Raw genomic sequence first — 20,929 nt, 5'->3', positions numbered from 1 at the left:
TCCAGACTCGATTATTTACAGCTGGCATATTTCTGGGTGCAATAAGTCACTCACTCACTCAACGTCAAGGGGTCACAAGGAGACAGAGTATATATACAGTTCACAAAATCACTCATAAATCACATGACAAATGTTATTCAGTTTTTTTTCAGTTTCATCTTCGTCAACACCGCCTTCTCCAGCCCCACACACGGTGACTCTACCAACACACATAAGATGAAGGCCAGGCCGTAGGACAAAACCAGTGTCCCAATGAAGTTATAACTCTGTTAGAAAATAGAAATATACATTATGGTCCTGTTAAGACAACCGTATTTAAATCGTCTATTTCCTCACATTTTTATAACCAGCACTACATGTGATATTGCTGTCATATACCTAATCTATGAGGAAAGTCTTTTCAACACATGTACGATTTTTTTCCACAGGTAATTAAAATGCTACTCACGAAGTGCACTATATTGAAGTACACCAGTGTCCTGGCACTGAACGTGGTGTACGCTAAAAGCGCAGGGTGGATGAGATAGGCCCCGTAGGTAAGTCTTCCCAGCGGTATCCATGCTCCCCAGGACAAAAGTCGGTTGACCACACCTGGTAGGACACACAGTGACAAATTAGGGACCGTTTCTCAGTGATGTCACATCACACCGTTTATCTTGACCAACATGTTAGCGGTCCCAGGGATCTGCAAGTACTAAATTTCAGGGCTCATACAGGAAATATGTGAAAGATCTGCAAGTACTAAATTCCGGGGCTCAAACAAGAAATATGTGAGGGATCTGCAAGTACTAAATTCCGGGGCTCAAACAAGAAATATGTGAAGGATCTGCAAGTATTAAATTCCAGGTCTCATACAGGAACTATGTGAAGGAATAAAATGGTGTCATGTGAAGTAATCGTATCTAAATATTAAATTGATTTAATAATTTGGTTACTTTAAACAGAGGAATCGTATATTTGTTTTCATGGATTTGATACAATCGATATTACTATTACCATATTTACGTTTATGTGCGAACCCACATTATCTGGCTCAGTGAAAACTTGCATCAGATATTGAGACGGAAACATATTAGGATATATGAACCGGACACGTGCTAATGCTAAAACTTATCAAAAGAAACGTTTTGGACGTTGATCTGAAAGCAGAAACTCAGTAGAGAAATATACGTGTTCCCTTTTCGCATATCCTTAACATTCTGCGATCTGTTCACATAATTTTCTCAACTATTTTACCTAGTCCGCCATTCTATTTTATCAAGTAACTGAGCACGGTTATTCTCCAGTTTGACGGTTCACCTGTGTATAACGATGGGCCAGTTTTGTTTTTGTCATTTTTGTGTGAGGTCATGATGGATTATAAGACACCATTTAGCCATTTCGGTTGCTTTGTTGACATCAAGGAAAACGAGGAACCAAATACAGGCAGCATTTTTAATAAGAAGAAAACACAATTCAAAGAACGTTTGTACTGGATACCAACCTCCATTTCCTGTACAGCACACAAAGATAATCCAAGACACGAACACCGCCCATCCGGGTCTGGACAGGGTTGTATAGACAATTGTTGTGTTCAGATCTCAGTCAGGAATGCCATCCTTCCAGTCATCGTAAGGGAAATATGCGCACATCAGACCAATAGCCAGAGCCACTTGCCATCCCAGAACGAGGACGAACTGTTGTAGAAAGCATCCATTATTAGTGACATGCAGTCGTCCCTTAAACGTATCTTCAAATCAAAACAGCATCACTCGGTTTGAAAGCATTGGAAATGTATTGGGTGAGCGAGCAGTTGTACGCCGCTTGTAGTAATATTCAAGCAATGTCCCAGCGATGACGCCACAAATGACATTTGTCCCATAAGCATACGTATATGTTTTGGGAGGCCTAAGTGAAGCAAGAATTATTTCAATCAGTATTTCAACGGCATCAGTCAAACCATTTGAATATCATGGGCGGATCCAGAGGGGAGCCCCCACCCGCACCTCCACTCCCCGATCACATCGAAGATTTTTTGGTTTGCACAAATATCACACGGTAGTAAGTAAAGTTTGCGTAGCTGTTAGCAAAATTCCAGCAATAAAACTTTGCAGAGGACGCCAGAGCTGACTTCCCATTTTGTACCCACTTGGGGAATTGAAGCTGGTGGTCTGTAAATGATCGTGTCGTGTGACCACCCGATCCCGTTGGTCGCCTCTTACGACAATCATGGGGTGCTGAAGATAATTTCCAAACCGGATCTTCAAAGGTTTGTCAGTACTAACAAGAAAGACGAATATTACCATCTAAAAACAAGACAGAAACTGATATGCCAGAGTGCCACAACGTCAGAAGAAACGATGTGTGCAGGTCTCTCAAAGACCTGAACCAAGGTTAAACTTTATAATGCAAAATAAATCAGAACATGTGAACATCCACTACCGAGATTTAAAGGGGAAAATTAAAAGTCAACAGTGCCGTAGATCATTGGCAGCTTGTTCAAAACATGTCAAGCTAAATTTTGACAGGTAAGATAAAGATCACATATTCTAAACCAACTACTAGCAACGAATATATCAAATCCATGAATTTCGGACAATGATAATTGCTGAATGGCTATATTTAGCCTTTTGGAAATGTTGGGCGAAGGGAAATCGGGAAATCGCATGTGGTCTTTAAAAGCATGAGGAGTATCACATAGTTGGTAAGTTGGTATCTGAGGAGTCAACAGGTAACAAGTTCAAACCTATCACCCTACTAAGACTACCCAAACGGCGTGCAGCTTGGTGAGAAATGACATTCTTGTATCGCTACAATTTTCCATGGATGATGACACGACGTGTCCGTTGGGACCCGAACCACAAACCTTCGAGGTTCCGGAGAGACCACTAGGTGACGGGTGCGGTCTTAACTATGTATAAAGGTCCTGAATATGACGATGGTAAGCTACACTCACTCTTGGTAACTTGACCTTGCACTTGGTTTTATGAAGAACATATCCGAGGAACAATCCAATTCCAAATACTCCGACTCTACACCAAGGAACAGCGTATATATACTTGGTATAGTCAGAATGGTGCCTGTTGCAAGAAAACAAATAACACCGTGACGTTACACAAATATGTACTACACAAACAGCTAGTAAAAAAACCAAGATGTCCTAATAGGCTTGAGTCTTGGTATAGGTAAACCATTGATGGATAGCGTGAACATCGACACACACACACTGAGTAAGGTCTAACTGATACCCTAAGTGATACTTATGTTTTCGAAATGATATATACAGCGCTAAGGTTATAGCACTGGTTATAGCTCAGGGTATCCAAAGGAGGGAAAAGATTTTCAGGATGTTAACTGGACACCCTAATCACTATGCTAGCCCAGCAGATCGTCTACTTTGGTAGAAGAAACGTACAAAATGCAACAATGGCATTGATGGTGACAAACACCCACCAACAAATCTTAATTGCGAGAAACAATTATTTCACTTACAGTATAAGAGTTGCTCCTTTGAGGTGATATTCAAAATATCCGTGTGTAGATATGTGGATCACCAGGAATGCAACCATCACAGTTATTCCAAGGGCATCTAGTCTGGAAATAATGCAGCATGTGAGTAATGCAGTTATTTTGTCAACAGATAGACATGTAATGCAATATATTTCATGTAACCTAAAACCTTTTAGTTCAATGCTCCTGTGTTTTATCAAGCCATATTTTATGTAACATCTACTTTAAAACCTTTCATTTCCTTGCTCCTGTGTCTTATCACCCCTGATAATTACACTTAAAACTTGACGTGTTCTGTTAATCTACCCAAGCATCATATCACGGACCTTACTCGAAAGAATTCGACTGAAAATTGACGTGAATAACCTCCTCATCAAAATAAATATTGACTTGTGTTGTTCAAGAGAATGAAACATTAAATATGTGTTTGTTAGGTCAATCATTAACGAACAAACCAAAACAACTATAGAGCAAATGGGATTAGTTAACAAAATGAAATAAATACACATGAGGTCATATACTGTTATAATAACACATCTTCTAAAGTTTATGATAGCCCTATGATAATGGCATCACTGTCTTGCGCGACTTCCTCGGGCTTCCAGACAAGACCTATGTTTCATCGAGTTCAGTTTGGGGACGTCGTTGTATAGACGGTAGGTACCACAACCAATTTCGGTAGCTGTGTGGTGCACGGCAGGTTTGTGTCCAAGACGTATCCCCACGTAATGATGACCACCTTTGTGAAACAAGCGTGCAGCTTGGTGAGAGATGACATCCTTGTATCGCTATTCGTTCAATTTTCCATGGATGATGACACGGCGTGTCCACAAACACTGTCCACTATGACGTTGCGTCCTCACGAACAACCTCTTGGGCGAACCATAGAGTCATCCGTTCGCGTGAATAGTACCACGGACAACCACGGCTGTGTGTCCGATGATGTTGTGTCCAACGCCGATAACCTCAACGTCCTATCCCTTATGTGCCCAGCTTGTTGGTATCTGACAATGGTCATCCATTACCCTAACGCTCAGTTTCTTAAACAAACTATTAAAACTTATTCTGGGTAAAAAAGTGTGTACATATCTCGAGAGTCCAAATATGGATCTACCTCAACCAGAACTATACATGGACACCAATTTAAGCAAAACATACCGATCTGCTCGTGATACGGCCAAAACCAGACAGAAAAGATGCTGCTTACAGATTTCAAAGTTCTTACCCAAAAGCGATTGGAAGAAGCACCAAAGGAGCCACCGCGTGGAACTGCATATCATTGGCCAAAAACCAAGACCACCCGAGGCACTGCAAAAGCAATGTAAATGTTGCAAAAGTGACCTCTTAAAGAGTCAAGGTCATACCAGGGCAAAAAAAAATAACACATTTTTCAAATATCCTTTAAAACATCAAGTTTGTGAAAGCTCAGCTGTTCCATGTCTCTGAAGTTGCAGGCATTGGATTATTCACATCTAGATACAAGACGCCTCGTCACCATTTGTTGCCATAAAAAATTGATTTCTTTAAATTAAAGTACGTACTATTCAACTGTTTTATTAAATTTAAACATGCTTACTTAAAATGAGGGAACTGTTAAGAGGTAACTATGTCATTTATTTATGTTCTATTAACATTGTACACAACAATCGCCTCTGTTTATTTGGCATCCAATTGAATTAAACGTAAACGTTCCAGTAGTTAACGTATGCATACATTACCATTTCGTCACTCTTGTAGATGTTGTTGATGTACAGTAGATTAGTCCACCAGTTTGACCGACAGTGGTCTGAGTGTTTTAGTTTGTCTGCTGCTGACATAGGTCCTTCCACGAGATAGCGCAATAACCCTGTGTACCCCATGATAAATATCATGTAAACTGGGGTCAGTCTATAAGTAATCACAAAGAACAATGAACTAGTCACTCGTAATGATGTAAGCAATGTTCGAACATGCACGAACGAAACTGAAACAGATGTTCATGAATGCACCCAATGACATATTTATCTGCATATTAATGCACTAATAAATATTTTTATAGGATCCATTTTAAAGAAAACAGAAAAACAATTAGACTATTTATCGCTAATTATTCTTTGTAAAGATCGTATACCATTGTTTTCACTGCGTCCTCGTGAGTTTCCCCTTTAAATGAGGGTATTAATTATTCTTATTCCGGTGTCCGGACTGTGTTTACCTCCAGTATCGGTGAACGTAGTATAACACCATCTGCTTTACGGTTGGTCTCCCAGTGACTGACTTCTTCGACTCCCTCAGGAACAGATAGCAGACTAAACAGCCGCTGTGATAAACGTAAATATGTAAGTCAAGACCAGAACATACTTGTCTCCACTGTCTGCCGAAACAAATGTCATTGGGTGTTAAATAACGGCGAATATAACATACATGGAACACTGAAAATAAATTATGAACAAGAATACATAAAACTAAATCAATCTAATTTAGTTATCAGTGTTTATCTGAAAATATACACTGCTTGTCAGCGAAAATGGTGAGTGTGTCCTGCACTACTTGTAGCCTCCACAAATCACACTTCCTCACTCATGCTCTTGCATGACCTTGACCAGGGTTAGATCGCCAGTACAGTCGTCAAACGTTTAATGGCAGACATGTAGAGGGCATGTCCAAATTTTGACACATCACTGACAAAAATGCAATACCTTCTTTTGACCTGTCGGTTTTTCGTCGGAAAAACGATGGACTTTTCCTTGCATGTTTTTGTGGCAAGGTCTATTTCACCGATATTATAATATATGCATTGCCTTCAGATTATGATGGATGTAGAAACGGTTATGTCGCGTTTACTCACAAACGGGTACATCTACTTCTGCATGCCATTGCTGTAAATTCTTGATCGTTTGTGGAAGAAAAATGGCGTTGGTATCTACTGCATGGCACCATCTAATTAGGGTGAATAATAGTAGTCTATAGTCAGTATGACCATACCTAGGTTCGGCTTTTTACTGGCAAGACCCGTGAAGGTCCCGGGGTAGAATAGCCCTTCAGCAATCCATGATTGCCATAAAAGGTGACTGCGCTTGTCGTAAGAGGCGGCTAAGGGGATCGAGTGGTCAGGCTCTCTGACTTGGTTGACACATGTCATCGATTCTCAATTGCGCAGATCGATGCTCATGTTGTTGATCACTGGATTGTCTGGTCCAGACTCGATTATTTACAGACCGCCGCCATATAGCTGTAATATTTCTGAGTGCGGCGAAAACTAAACTCACTCATTTTTACTGGCAAACACAGTTGAGATGAGCATTAGTGACCTTGTTCTGCGTCGCTGCTTACCGTGCGTTCAAGACACGCGTCCCATCGAATATATGGTTTTAACAAATGCTTATCTGCTCAATTTGCATCTGTGATTGAAGGTCATGAAGTCATGATCATTCCGTATGAATTGCAACAGCTTCCGTATGACCTCCATATTAAATAGGAGGTCCCAAACGACCAAACTGTGAAATCAGGTTCATGTTTCAAGATTTAATAGTCACTTTCATGAGAAGATCAGTGAGTAATTTCTACAAGCATTAATGTTGTGAGATACATCATATAGGCGAGTCAGTGAGTGAGTGAGTGAGTGAGTGAGGTTTACGCCGTACAAATATTCCAGATTTATGACGACTGTCTGTAAATAACCGAGTCTGGAACAGGCAATAAGTTACTGAAGATCAGTTCTGACCCGGATCTTCACGGGTGACATCATTTTAGTAATATAACCTTAGTCTGCATCAAGTAATAGTTTCCTATGTGACTGGATAGCTTCGACGGCTAGGAACAGGTGTGAAATTGGAAATTGAGTGTGTCATGGTCTCTTGGCAGCGAGATCGATGGTCTGTATATGGTTCTGCTCTAAGCATGCGAGAACTGTCATTTGATGTGGTACTGATAGCATGTTTGAGGAGACTAGGGGTATTGTCTTGATTCTGCTTTGACAAATCACATGAGCAATGACGTAGTGTGAAAATCTCAGTTTGTAGCACTTGATAAGGCATGTCAAAGCTGCAGAAGTCTGTACTTTACCTCAGGAGGAAGAAGGTGTCCACTGACAGGGGGCCGTTGATTACAGCCTGCATGCTGATGTCTTTGCTCCTGTCCAGGAAGTCAACCAAGTTCTCAGCTGCACAGGCAATATTTTCCATTAGATCTCATATAGTTTTCTTGTTATAGTGGGTGAAAGAGTATGGTTTTAAGCCGCTTTTAGCAATATTCCAGCAATATCGAAACTGGGCACACCAGAAATGGCCTTCGAACCTGGATCTTTGCGTGACGAGCAAACGCTTTAACCACTATGCTAACCCACTGCCCCTTTCTTGCTATCACATTGCGTGGAACAACTGTCACATTTTCACATTCGTAGTGGCAGAAGAAATCGTGGATACAAATGACAGAATTTCAAATATTAAAACTCCTGCCGAAAAAACATGGAACCTATTTTGGATATAAAATATGGAACGTCAAACAAGGCTATTCCCCAGACGTGATTGTACTGAAGCAAAATGGGAGCACTACATCTTTCAAGGTGTTCTTTAGATAACAAATTATCTTAATCTACAAATTTAATTACTGGAACCGACTATCGTATGTTTGGAGCAGGAAACTTAACTTTCCCTATTATAAGTTAGAAAATGAAACTAAATGAGTCTCTAAGGGACGTCCGTATGATAAAGCCGTGACATCAATAATAACATGCATGTCATCGTATCGCAATTTTATAGATCGATGCACTTGTCAGTCCCTGGATTGTCTGATCCAGATTAGATTATTTACGAACGAGCTTCATATACTTGAGTGGGGTGTAACACAACTACCTTACGAAACGTTTTGTAACTTAACCTGTGCTAAAAGTCGGCCTTGACAAACTGTGTCCGAGGATGACCCAGGCCATACTGAGGACCCGGATGCCATGGATACAGCCTAGATTGCCCTCCCCCGACGTGACGCTGAGAATCTTGTCCGCGTTCCGTGTGATGGAGAAGGCCAGCAGCACCTGACGACCAAAGCCTATGGGAACAGGCGAGGGGAAGAATAAGCATCATTCATAATATAATGTTAAATGTCATATTCTTGCTGTACCGACACTAAATAATAATGTTTTAACATAGACTTACAGTCTCAATTAGAAGCGGGAAGTGGTTATACATCTAAAACATGGTGAGTGAGTGAGTGAGTACAACAACAAACAGCAACATAATGGTAAACCACTACATGTTCAATGTGATTATGGTTGCAAGTTGGTCAGCACCATGCCAGCGTTCTCTTGTGTTATTAAAATGGTAAATGCCTTTACCTTTTACCTTTTACCTTTGGTTGGGACAAACCCTGATATACCTAAATACATGGTATCGTCATAAACGGCTTAAAACCAAATCCACTGACCCACTTAAATGTGATATTCTTACTGTCACTGTCAGCGGAGTTAGATGTTTGTGCTTTCTCTTCATCATCACTGTCCTCTTCATGCAGGTGCCCCTCGCCCCCGCCACCCATTACTGTGGTCATCTGGTCCCTGTCTTCATCCATGGGGTACACTCTCCTACCATTCATTGCTATCATCGAGATGCAGTTACTAAGGCGCCAGATGCGGTTGCCGTCCTCGGAGACGAAAGCCTTTGATTCTTTAAATCCGCCCACAAACTCATCTTCGTCGTCTCTGTTTGCCTTCCGCAATGCCAGCCACCCAGACACCACGTCGTAGCATGTTCCGATCACCGATAACGAAGCAATCAGGACTAAAATAACCCTGCAATATTATTGTTCATATTATTTTCAGCAAGATAGTCAGTTTCAGGAAACAGCATAAGATATAGCTCGGGTAGTCTATCAAATGGAAGAGTACTCGTACTTAGTGACTACTGATGGTAACAAGACGTCTCGTTCCCTGAAGTAGGCACTTTCATCAGTGGGTAAGACGGGGTCTTCGGTTCTCTTGTATTCCAAATGATTCCTACTGATGGACAACACTCCAGGTTCCGCATCTTCTATAGCCCACCTTAATGCCGTGTATGTAGTCACGGAACAGACCTGGGGTCTCTGAATTATTGAGGAAAAGTGTTTCTCCCCGTTCTCTAAAGAAATGCAATCATCAGAAAGATGGCGGCTTTGATTTTCGTATATTCCGACTCCTACTGATGGACAGTCCCTAGAGAGGTCATAGCATTACTTCTCTAACACGCTTTTTTGCACCTGATAATTGCAGTTACCCTAATTGCAGTTACAACCTATTCAGTTGTACATGCTAACACTATCCTATTGCCAAGACATATACTGAACAGAAAAATATAAAGTCGACTCTTTCTTTCAAGTTTTTAAATAGAAGACTTAAATATGAACGCATACTTTTATGGGATTTCCTTTTTTTCGAAACTTGCGTTTCTTTTGCTGTTCAGTATATTAGAATATCGACTCACACCGCTGCAATAGCGCTTGCATCCTCCTTCCAGTCGTCAGTGGTTCTTGGAGAAGCCGACATCAGCTCGGTGCCAAGCCATTTTAAAGGCACTGCAAACGACCAAAAACATATTTATAACATATTCAAACAGTTTGATCATTGCCAACATTTTAGCCGTGATGCTGTTAAATATGAATTTTTATGCAAGCAGTCCCGAACATGACTGATGCCCTTAAATGTATTAGAATTAGTAGTTTAGCAAGAAAGTGTAACCTCAATATAACAGTTATATTTGACCACTTTCTAAAACGGCTTGGTATATTCATGTTGTTGCCATCATCTTAACTGCTAGCAAAGATGCAGCCCGTTACTTTGCGCAAGCTTTTTAATTACTGTCAACAGTTTGTGAGCAAAGATGCAATCAGATGTTTTGTGCAAGCGGTTTGATCACGGTCTATGGCGTAGTTGTTAGCAAATATGCAGTCAAATGCTTTGTGCAAGCTGTTTGACCACGTTCAACATCCTGACTGCGGGCACGGATGCACTCAGATGTTTTGTGCCAACTGTTTGATCGCTCCAACAGCTAAATTGCGATTTGAGATGCCGACAAATATGTTGAGTATAAGAATGGAAAGCTAAAATGTTACTTGCCCATGGATACTGCTTGTGTAACTGAGCTCACATCGCAGGACCTTGGAAGACAGAAGCCCCAACTGATGCCCGGTACCTTGACCTGGAGAACAAAATGTGAGAATATACAAACTAATGATAACACTATTCACGCTCATTTCAGTTAGTCTACTCGATGAAATGAACGGAATGTGACTGAGAGCTGTTCTTTATTTTGCACATTCTTAATTATCAATTAGGTTTGTGTCTTACTCACATCTGCAATATTTCAACCATGTAGTGAATAAGTGGTTAAAGTAAAACGCCCGTATATTGAATGCTTCAATATGAGGTAGCCTAATGCTTAAGACGTTCCTGGCTCTGTTCCCCACATGGTTACAATGGTGTCTGGTGTCTATCGCCGTGCTTTTGCTGGAATATTGCTAAAAGCGGTGTAAAGCCATACTCACTCACTCCCCAGCCGAGTGAGGTTGCTATCACTTTGATTGTTCAGGTGACAAACAAATTAATGAACTGAACTTCAATAGAGCAACTCTCCACTGGAAGCTGAGAACGTATATGGATCAGAGAATGTAAATAGTGGATCTGGGTCGGTCAAACAAAGGGCTTATATCACGAGCAACTGTCAAGGGTTTGTGGACATTGTGAGAGTTATTCATTTGTGGCGGCCTAAACGATATGATTACGTACAATGGGTACAATGATGTCTGGCGTCTCCTGCCGTGATATTGCTGGAATAGTGATAAAAACGGTATAAAGCCATACTCATACACTCACTAAAGTTAGTGTTTGTGAAGTACCATCCTCATGCGACCACTAAAAATCCATGGCCACTAGATTACCCATATTAAAATGAACCAGCCAATCGGAAGCCGTGGTTACACTTCAGCGCACCCCTACCAGCCTATAACTGGGTTCGGTCTCCCGAGGGCTTCGTTTCGAGGGAAGTAAGCCCAAGTACAAAATATTGCACTTTTGAATCGCGACTGTACGCTTATAATTTTTTTAAATTTTTTTACAAGCAACAATGTATATTATATGTCATGAATAATTGATAATTGTATTTTAATTGTGTTTGATTTTTTGGTTGCATGTGACCTTTAACAGACGGCCATCATATAGCTGGAATATTGGTGAGTGCGGAGTGAAAGATAACACAACACATCCACTGGAAGGCTGCAGTCACTACTCACTACCAGAGATTCTCCCGTTAACACTCCCAAAGACTTCGGAAAGGCGAAGGTCATTTCCCAGTACTCCCCATGTACAACACGGGCTACCGTGGTGTTGAGGGTCGCAGAGATCTCCCTACACTCATCATAGTTCCCGATGAACTGGACGCCGCCTTGCAAGATACTTGTACCTGGCTTCCCACATGCATCCAACACTAGGAAACAGATGGATGGGTACACGTTTGATTTAACATCGCTTTGAACAAAGTCCCAAGAACAGCAAGAAGGTAGTGGTAACTGGTTTCGCACAATGTACCCATAGAAAATTGCTCGGAAATAACGATGATGGATAAAGCCTCTGGTTTTCCACCGCATCCCAATCATCCATTTGTCCACTATACGAATGAGTGTCTGTAAGAACGAGTGTCACTGAATCTACAACTCATTAACACGTGCTAAACTTCCCAAGCTGTATTTCTGAGAGGATAAAATAAAAATATGTTACTTCCACGTTTCCTACCGCACTCGTTACAACAGAGGTGCCCAGAAAAACATTTAATTTTTACATGCAGCCTAATCCCTCTTTAAAACGCAGCATTAAGAGAAAACTAAAATATTGCTTAACTGGGTGTTCAACTCAACATTTCTTACCCATATTTCACATTCAAAATAGAAATATACACAACAACATTCATTCTATACATTGAAATATGCCAGCGCGAATTCCTATCAAACCCATTGGTAGAGTTATCAATTGTTTTCGTTCGTGCGAATAATAATAATGCATAATCCAATTTAAATAATTCTTCTTTATATGCAATGCAGACATGAATCAGAACTAATTTCACTTCCATCCTTTTACTAATCAGTCGGGTGTAGCCAAGTTGTTAGAAACATCGTAATATATTGTGGAAAACCTTCATATCTACTAACCTAGCTATGAATGGGGAAATGACTGGTTGAGCACCCAACACTGTGACTTTCACCAGAGTCGCAGAGGCCTGCATTGCTTTTTGAGTTCTTCCCCTAATAGACTCTCACGCCGTGATTTCACTGCAATGCCGTCCAAAGCGGCGTTATAGTCACTCAACAACTTACTTTGAAGAGCCCACATCTGCTTCGATAGTAGAGCCTGGACGTAGGCACTGAAATCAGCAAGACACAAATTCTCATTTGAAACCATTCCAGGTTTCATCGTCTGTTCAAGGCTGATGGCCAAAGGTAAGACATCCAACAGCACGCCAACAGGACCAGTTGCATTGACAGCAAGTTCTTGCAGCGCAGTCACGTTGCCTTGCTCGCGGAATACAGACACGAGTTCTGAAACCTGTTTCATAACGTCAGTGGTGTTAACGTTAACTCCGAAATTCTTCAGAACTGCACTCACAGATGCCGATATAGATGGTAAAGTAGACATAACCGCCTGCATAATTGCACAAGTGCTCGACTTTCCGCCCGTTCCTGAACCATTGGTCAATTCACTAACAGCCTGAAGCAGTTGAGCCGGCGTAATATTGTCAAGAGACGTGGACAAATTTGGGAAGAACGACTTCAGCATATTTCGAACTTGCAGAAACACCTGCTCCGTAACTGCTTGAACTGTGGGGTTGTTTAAAAGCTTCGACAGTCCTTCTTGACTAGGCCCACTTTGACCTGAAAATGTGAAGTTTCCAAGCAATTCCGCTAATTCAGCTGAGGAAGTGAGGTTTCTGAACATCTCATCCATTTTACCTGCATTGTTCTGTCCAAATATTTGTCCAAAGATGTTATTAACTTGAGGACTGTGCAGCAGCAACCCCTCGATCGCTGCAATTGGGTTGATGATAACTGAAACAGTAGGTATAATCCAATCTGGAACATAACTATTGGGTACAGTAAATGTTTGCTTGTTTGGAACTGAAGCCGCTACTATCCTCGTCTCAAGGGCCACCTGGCTGATGGAACTCTCTATTCCCATGCTGCCTGATGTCGTCATTTCATTGATACCTTCCTCCGATGAGTGTGATGATGTTCCTTGAGAGGACACGGTCATCAAATCCTGGCCTGTTTCAGGAGACGGGCCTCCAGTTACGTTTACTTCATCGATGTTTACACCGAATCCGTTGTCGCATCTCAAGGACTGCAGTTGACATGAAAGTAGTACTATTGCAACAGCAAAAACACGACCCATACTTCTGGTAAAACAGACGTCAAGTTGAATGTATGAAAGCAGAAACTAGCCCCTACATTGAGCTAGATACGCATACTTGTCCTAATGACTGTTAGACTAAACTAGATACAGTACATTGTCCACGCCACATATATTATCTATGAGCAGTCAAAGACAGTACTTATCAGTGACCTATGATACTAGGTGTAGGTATAACGTTGTAAGCGCTAATAGCCACTGTGTATGCGATTGATACACTAATGTGTGAAGTCGTTAGGAACGGATTTGATATTTAATATACTGGGCAAAAGGAGTTAGGGTTCTATGAAATTTTGGATAATGATCTATTTATCTATTGATACACTGATAAAATTTCAATCATAAACATACCAATATCCCTAACATGTTTCGTACTAGTTTGCAAGAGGGTCTTAGCCCGGATTACAGAGTTTGCATTTTGTAATAAACCGATCCCTTGGCCCAAATTCAGTAAAGAGTCGGATTTGAAGAGTGTTTGGGTCAAACAAATTGTTGTTTGTTTGTTTGTTTGTTTAACGCCGCATTCAGCAATATATTGTCGCTGTGGACCAATTCTGACACGGATCTTCACGAGTTGAGATTTTCTTTTTAGCCTTGTGGCTAAAGCGTTCACGCCGAGGACCCGGTTCGATTCCCAACATGGGTGCGATGTGTGAAGCCCTTATGCTGTCCCCTGTCGTGATATATTAAATGACATTTATGAAACGTATGTATCATCACACTTGCGTGTAAGATACATTACTGGTCTTTCTGGTCTTTCACTCACTCACTCACTCACTCATAGATGCACTTTCTCTTACATGAGTGCATACAAAGTATTGTTTCTGATAATGTAGACGCTTTGATATTGAAACCAGTGTCATAGCATACACTGGGGAATTTAAAGAATTCAGGTGGGTAGCTCAGCGGTTCAAGGGTCCGCTCGTCACGCCAAAGCACCCGGTTCGATTCCTATTCCTGGTGTCCCTTGCCGTGATATCGCTGAAGTGAGATAAAGCCCAATGAACGCACATGAACAAAGGGGGTGTGAGTTAGAACTACCTCTTAGAGAACAGGAAAACGCCGAATGTCGTCAATCCCGATCATTTATTCCATTGTTCAGAAGCGGCTGTAAAATCTAGACCACGATCCATATTAGTGCTGTGTGTCTTTAAACGTTTAACTTCAGTTGATGGTTGCCATATCAAATATAGCCCACTGACTACACATTTCTTGCTCCATATGTAGCCTCTGACATGATCAAACATGAGGGGGTACTTTCCCTCGTCCGGCAGTGTTTACGAACAACAATTAATAAGATGAACACGTCATTCAAACATATTAGCAATTTATGACACAGACCTATCATACATCTCAAGAACGTAGCTGCTTCATTAACTAAGGAATAAACTTTATTCCTTGTGTATTCGACAGCAGATAGCCCGACTCACAGGCAAACTGTATTACAACTAAAAGAAACAAAGAGAGAATAACCATTTTTCCTCTATGAGAGCGAAGCTCTTCGTTTGCACATAGAAAAACTGGTAAATCTTCTCTCTGTTGCGCAACGCTGTTTGCGCTACAATGTGCCTGTTCTCGACTTTATGGTGTCTCCATTAGAATTCAGAACGCCTCTGATCGTGGATTTGAATGAAAAATTCAACCTGATTATGTTTCCCGGTTTGTTAACACCATAACCCGGGGTTTCACTCAAGATCTGTGTCACTTATTTCACTCTTTCATCACTGTGGGATATAACGCTACGGTCACTGTCGTTCTTTCCATATCATATCTGGTGTTGATCCATGCTTATTTCTAGCGTGTGCTCCCTCAACGTTCATTGAGAGAATGTACCTGACCATGTTCACGTCCCCACCGATGGCGGCTACATGGTGGATGTTGTTACCGTCGTCATCAATCAGTGACAGATCACATCTTTGTCTCATAAGCGTACGAACTACTCCCTTGTGACCAATCTCTGCTGCCAGCATCACAGGAGTCCTGCCATATTTGCCTCTACAGTTCACATCTAATGTGGTTTGTAAAAGAACGTAATGCACCATTTCAACATTCCCTCCCAGGCATGCAAGGTGAAAGGCGGTGTTACCCTCGTCATCAAAAAGTAATATGTCCGCACTTCTGTTCCAAAGAACGTCAAATACACCTTTATGTCCACACAGCGTTGCAAGCATCAAAGGTGTCCGCCCCAACTTCCCTCTACTATTGATGTCAATGCTGGTTTCCATGAGCACATGGAGCACCATAGCATCATCACCACTACGGCATGCCAGATGGAGAACGTTGTTACCGTCATCATCTAAAACTGATACATCTGCTCCTTGGCTCTTTAACACGTCAAACACAGCCTCGTGTCCGGCTCGGGAAGCGAACATGATTGGTGTCATCCCTTTCTGTCCTGTACTGTTGATGGTGAACTGTTTCTGAAGGAGAATGTCTATCACCATGGCGTCACACCCTCCATGACAGGCCATATGAAGGATGTTGTTGCCGTAGTCATCAACGATGATCACGTCGGCTCCTTTACTCACAAGAAGGTCAAATAATATCTGATTCCCCGTACTGGCCGCTATCATCACGGGTGTCACACCCTCGTGTCCTCTCACATTGATGTCAGTTTGTGTCTCAATGAGGACATCCTGCACAAGTTCAACATCACCACCTAGACATGCCATGTGGAGGATGGTGTTACCATCATCACCAACTACAGATAGATCTGCATCCTTACCAACAAGGAAGTCAAACATGTCCCTGTACCCTCTCTCTGCAGCAATCATCACCGGTGTCCATCCGTATTGCCCGTTGCAGTTAATGTTATCGCTGATCTCCACGAGGACATATTTCACAATGTCGACATTACCTCCGAGACAGGCTAAATGAAGGATTGTATTTCTGTTAGCGTCAACCAATGACACATCGCATCCCGCATTAACAAGTACATCAAACGCTCCTCTTTGTCCCACCCAAGCTGCACACATAAGGGCCGTCCAACCGTTACGATTCCTTTTATCAACATGAACACTGCCTCGAGAAAGGATATACTTCACCGTCTCGACATCACCCCCGCAGCATGCAACGTGCAGCATGTTGTTGCCGTCGTCGTCAACGCATGCTAAATCGGCTCCTTCATTCAAAAGTAAAGTCACCATTCGGCGATGCCCACCCAACGCTGCCACCATCACCGGCGTCCTTCCGTATTGTCCTCTGCAGTTGACGTCGACGACGTGTAAGGACATGATGTATTTAACCATTTGGACATGACCACTGTTACATGCCACATGAAGGACGTTGTCTCCTCCGTCATCAACTACCGACATGTTACCACCTTTATGCATGATGCAGTCCAACACGTCTATATCGCCACTCCATGATGATGCAAGCAGTGGCGTCCAGCCATACAATCCCCTTTTGTTGACGTTCACTGTATTCGTGGTCAATAGTTTTCTCACATTGTTGAGATTCCCTTGCCTGCATTCAGCGTGTAAGTTGGTGTCTGCTGTCAATGCTCTTATTGTATTGACGTCGTGGCGTAGGGCATTCATGGTGTCTATACCTGTCAGGTAAGCATTCAAAAATGTTAATGAAAAAGCCTGTGTTAAAATAAATGTCAACAGGTTGGAATAATTTGTCTCGATTATCTGCCGAAACATTATCTGAGTTCACAGGGTATAAATAATAATGGACCGAGACATCATACCCCGGATAAGTTGTGGCTCTTCCTACTGGGTACCCATTCACTGCTGGGTGAACAGCAATTATAAACAAACTCACTGTCGAAAGTGAGACCACAAATTTATGTGTCACGTGAGCTTAGTTGTGGGTCAAACACGACCACCCATCCCAGGCCTTACTTCACCTGATTTGTAACCTGGGCACTATGCACAGGACCACGCATCACCAGTGGCAAAATTGTTGTTATAAATAAGATTACATACATGGGTCAGTGGAAATCAGTAACAACACCACATGCTGAACGAATGACAGAATGAACGAGTCTGTTCGTTATCATGGAGATGGAAGAAGATCAATGATAAAGTTACGCTGCAGTGTTGAGTGTATCAAAAATATACATAACATCCTAACAACACCGGCAGTTGAGGATCTACATCAGACAAACAGAAACTGAGAAGAAAGTCAAATGCCATTACAGAATTAGAGCTTAACCAACATACCTGATCCGTACACAATCTGCCCTTCAAACCCACAGTCAGATACAGAGATTGCTATGCGTCTGACACTTGCTGTAGACAGAGGCACGCCTATTGAAGTGGTTCTATGTATGTTTACAAAACACCTTTGTGTTGGCATTTCTCGTGTTTGTACTAGTATGTTTCAGTTGCAACATGAAAACATGTCATGGGTGGTGTCTGTAGTCGTATGTCGAGTTGCGTCAATAGTGTTGTGCAGTGTTGTGGGTGGATTAGGATGTCACTTGGTTGAGTATGATACTGCGGTAGTTATACATCGGATATGTTGGTTATACATGATAGTGAAACATTGCATATATTAGTTATAGCTACGTCCGTTATACATGAGATATGTTAGTTATATCTGAGATTGTTAGTTATACTTGAGATATGTTAGTTATACCTGAGATATGCTAGTTGTACCTGAGATGTGTTAGTTATACCTGATATATGTTACTTATACCTGAAAGATACCAGGTATACTTGAGATGTGTTAGTTATACCTGAGATACGTTAGGTATACATAAGATATGTTAGTGATACGTGAGATTTGTCGGTTATATACGTGAGATAGATTAGTTATACCGACATGTTAGTCATATCTGAGATATGCTAGTTATACATGAGATATGTTAAATATACATGAGATATGTTAAATATACTTAAGGTACATTGGTTAAAAATGAAGTGCGCTAATTTTGATTAGCATACAAAAGTTATACACTAAATGTGCCATTGATACAGGAGATATGTTTGGTACACCTGAGATAAGTTAATAATGCAAGAGATGTGTTGGGCTTAGATAACTCGGTTATGTGTTCGTTATAAATGAGATATGTTTTCTGAACATGAAATATCTTAGTTAGACGTGAGCCCATTATATGACCACAGATCGATATGGTTCGATACATAAATACATGACCAACATGCACCAGTGATTACTGGCAACAGTGCGAATCATGCAATAGGTGTATGTGTGTTGACTCCTCAATTCTATATTCAATACTATGTTATGAATGTTGTGAAGAGTGGCGAGGTGACATTGCTTAACGTGGCGTTCAAGACCCTTGCCAATCTATATTAACGTGGGTGGGGTTCTTTGGACCAGTACGGTCTTATAACGGAGCAATCCTACTGAGATATCATCCTCGTGTTTACAATGCATGTCCTCACAGGCAGTATTGCAGTCTCCAAACCTACCAACAAATTCGGTGGGGTAGCCTAGTGGTTAAAGCGTCCGCTCGTCACTGCGGACACTAGGGTTCGATTCCCCACATGGGTACATTATGTGAAGTCGATTTTTGTTGCCCCCCGCCGTGATATTGATGAAAGATTGCTAAAAGCGGCGTAATGTCATAATCACTCACTCACTCTCAAACCTTCCAGTCATTTTTGACATCATGCATGAACAGGCAAAGACACAGTATTACCATTTTAACATATTTTTGGTATATCTGCTCTCGCGATATGGATCTGCGACCACTTGAAAACACGAGTATTGATTTCGCTGCAAAGCAGTGAGTTGAAATTGTACGTCGCATCGGCAATATTTCAACCTAATAGCAACGAGACCATGTCTGCACATTTGCCGAAGTCCACTTTAAGATCAAAGATTTAAGAGGGCTTTCCTAAAATACATATTACTTCATTACATTGTTTGAATTAGAAATAGTTTATAGAATGTTTATTCGAGAGAAAGGTCATGCGTTTATTCACTTCTACTTGTTCTACTCAGCAACTCATAAAACACTGTCCCAAATTCTACATTATATGGGGCTAATACTATTACAGTACGTCAGTGAGTGGGTAGTGAGACAGTGAGTCAGTGAGTCAGTGAGTGGGTAGTGAGTGGGTGAGTTAGTGAGTGAGTGAATGAGTGAAGACGAAGTGGATGAGACGATACACTATAGACTGAAGCGTGAACTAATGGATAATATTGACTCAAAGAGTGAGTGAGTGAGTTCAATTTTCGGCAGTATATCAGCCATAAAACAAGTTATAGATACATTTACATTTTAAAAACCCTGTCGACAAAGGACAGTAAAGCAATGGCTATCAAAGAACCAGAATTTTAAACTATCATCTAACGCTGCTCAAAAATAGATTTCTATAACGAACAATACAAAATGAAACGGGCTGTAGATCGGCAGAATGTGTTGTAGATCACCATGGCGATCCTCGGCAGAATGTGTTGTAGATCACCATGCTAAGGACCATGGGGACTTGGAGTACTTTTGCTACCGGCATGGACCGTAGCTAGACTTACTCAAGTTCTTCAGTTGCTGGCGGTTGTAGTCAAATTTAGCAAGTATGTATAATCACCAATATACTACGTTTTGGAAAACTAAAACTGATCTGCCCGATAGTGAAAACAAAATGGAAATGGCGATCCTAAATTTATAATCATGTCCATGAAATAGACCCATAAGTGGCAAGACACGGGTCGTAAATCCTACGCTCACTTACGTTTGTGTCTCTTTAGGAACCACATTAGTGTGAAGCTCAGGGTGATCTCATCTATCCACAGGACGCCTACACGTGTAACCTGACTCGTCAGATATGAACATGAACAAGGTAAATGTGAAAAGTAGGAATGTAGATAACAGATCCGGAAAATCTATAAGGATATTATACTATGTATGGCTCTTAACTCTTTATAATTGTTTATTTTTCTATGGGTGTCAACGCCCGATGAGGAAAGCTTGTTTGGAGTCCTACTGACACGGAACCATATCGTTTAGGCCGACACAAAGGGATAACTTGTTTCTCGTAATATCCAGGCAACCTTGACAGTCGCTCGTGATATCAGCCCTTTGTTTGACCGACGCAGATCCAGTATTTACATTCTCTGATA

At 41.4% G+C, this 20,929-nt stretch overlaps 1 protein-coding gene and 1 pseudogene across 1 annotated transcript; both read right to left on the bottom strand.

Annotated features, from left to right (window-relative positions):
* Nucleotides 1–137: 137 nt before the first annotated feature.
* On the bottom strand, nt 138–13,873 carry LOC137298698 (O-acyltransferase like protein-like; annotated as a pseudogene).
* Nucleotides 13,874–15,205: 1,332 nt separating this feature from the next.
* Nucleotides 15,206–20,630, bottom strand: LOC137297617 (putative ankyrin repeat protein RF_0381). Its single transcript, XM_067829490.1, has 2 exons — nt 20,542–20,630; nt 15,206–17,441 (listed from the first exon to the last, which is right to left on the bottom strand). Exons 1-2 carry the CDS (start codon nt 20,564–20,566, stop codon nt 15,637–15,639), a joined length of 1,830 nt encoding a protein of 609 aa, XP_067685591.1. The 5' UTR covers nt 20,567–20,630; the 3' UTR covers nt 15,206–15,636.
* Nucleotides 20,631–20,929: the final 299 nt, after the last annotated feature.

This window comes from Haliotis asinina, chromosome 10 (genome assembly GCF_037392515.1).
Source record: "Haliotis asinina isolate JCU_RB_2024 chromosome 10, JCU_Hal_asi_v2, whole genome shotgun sequence".
Lineage (NCBI taxonomy): Eukaryota > Metazoa > Mollusca > Gastropoda > Lepetellida > Haliotidae > Haliotis > Haliotis asinina.
Note: the sequence above shows the minus strand (reverse complement) of the source record. Positions and strands in the feature narration are given on the sequence as shown.

Bases quoted from the DNA above. Each gene is read 5' to 3' on its own strand.
- LOC137297617 (XM_067829490.1), bottom strand. From the start codon at position 20,566: ATGTGGTTCCTAAAGAGACACAAAC. The intron at 17,442-20,541 runs GTAAGTGAGCGT...CTTACCTGACAG, and splicing joins GTTCCTAAAGAGACACAAAC to GTATAGACACCATGAATGCC.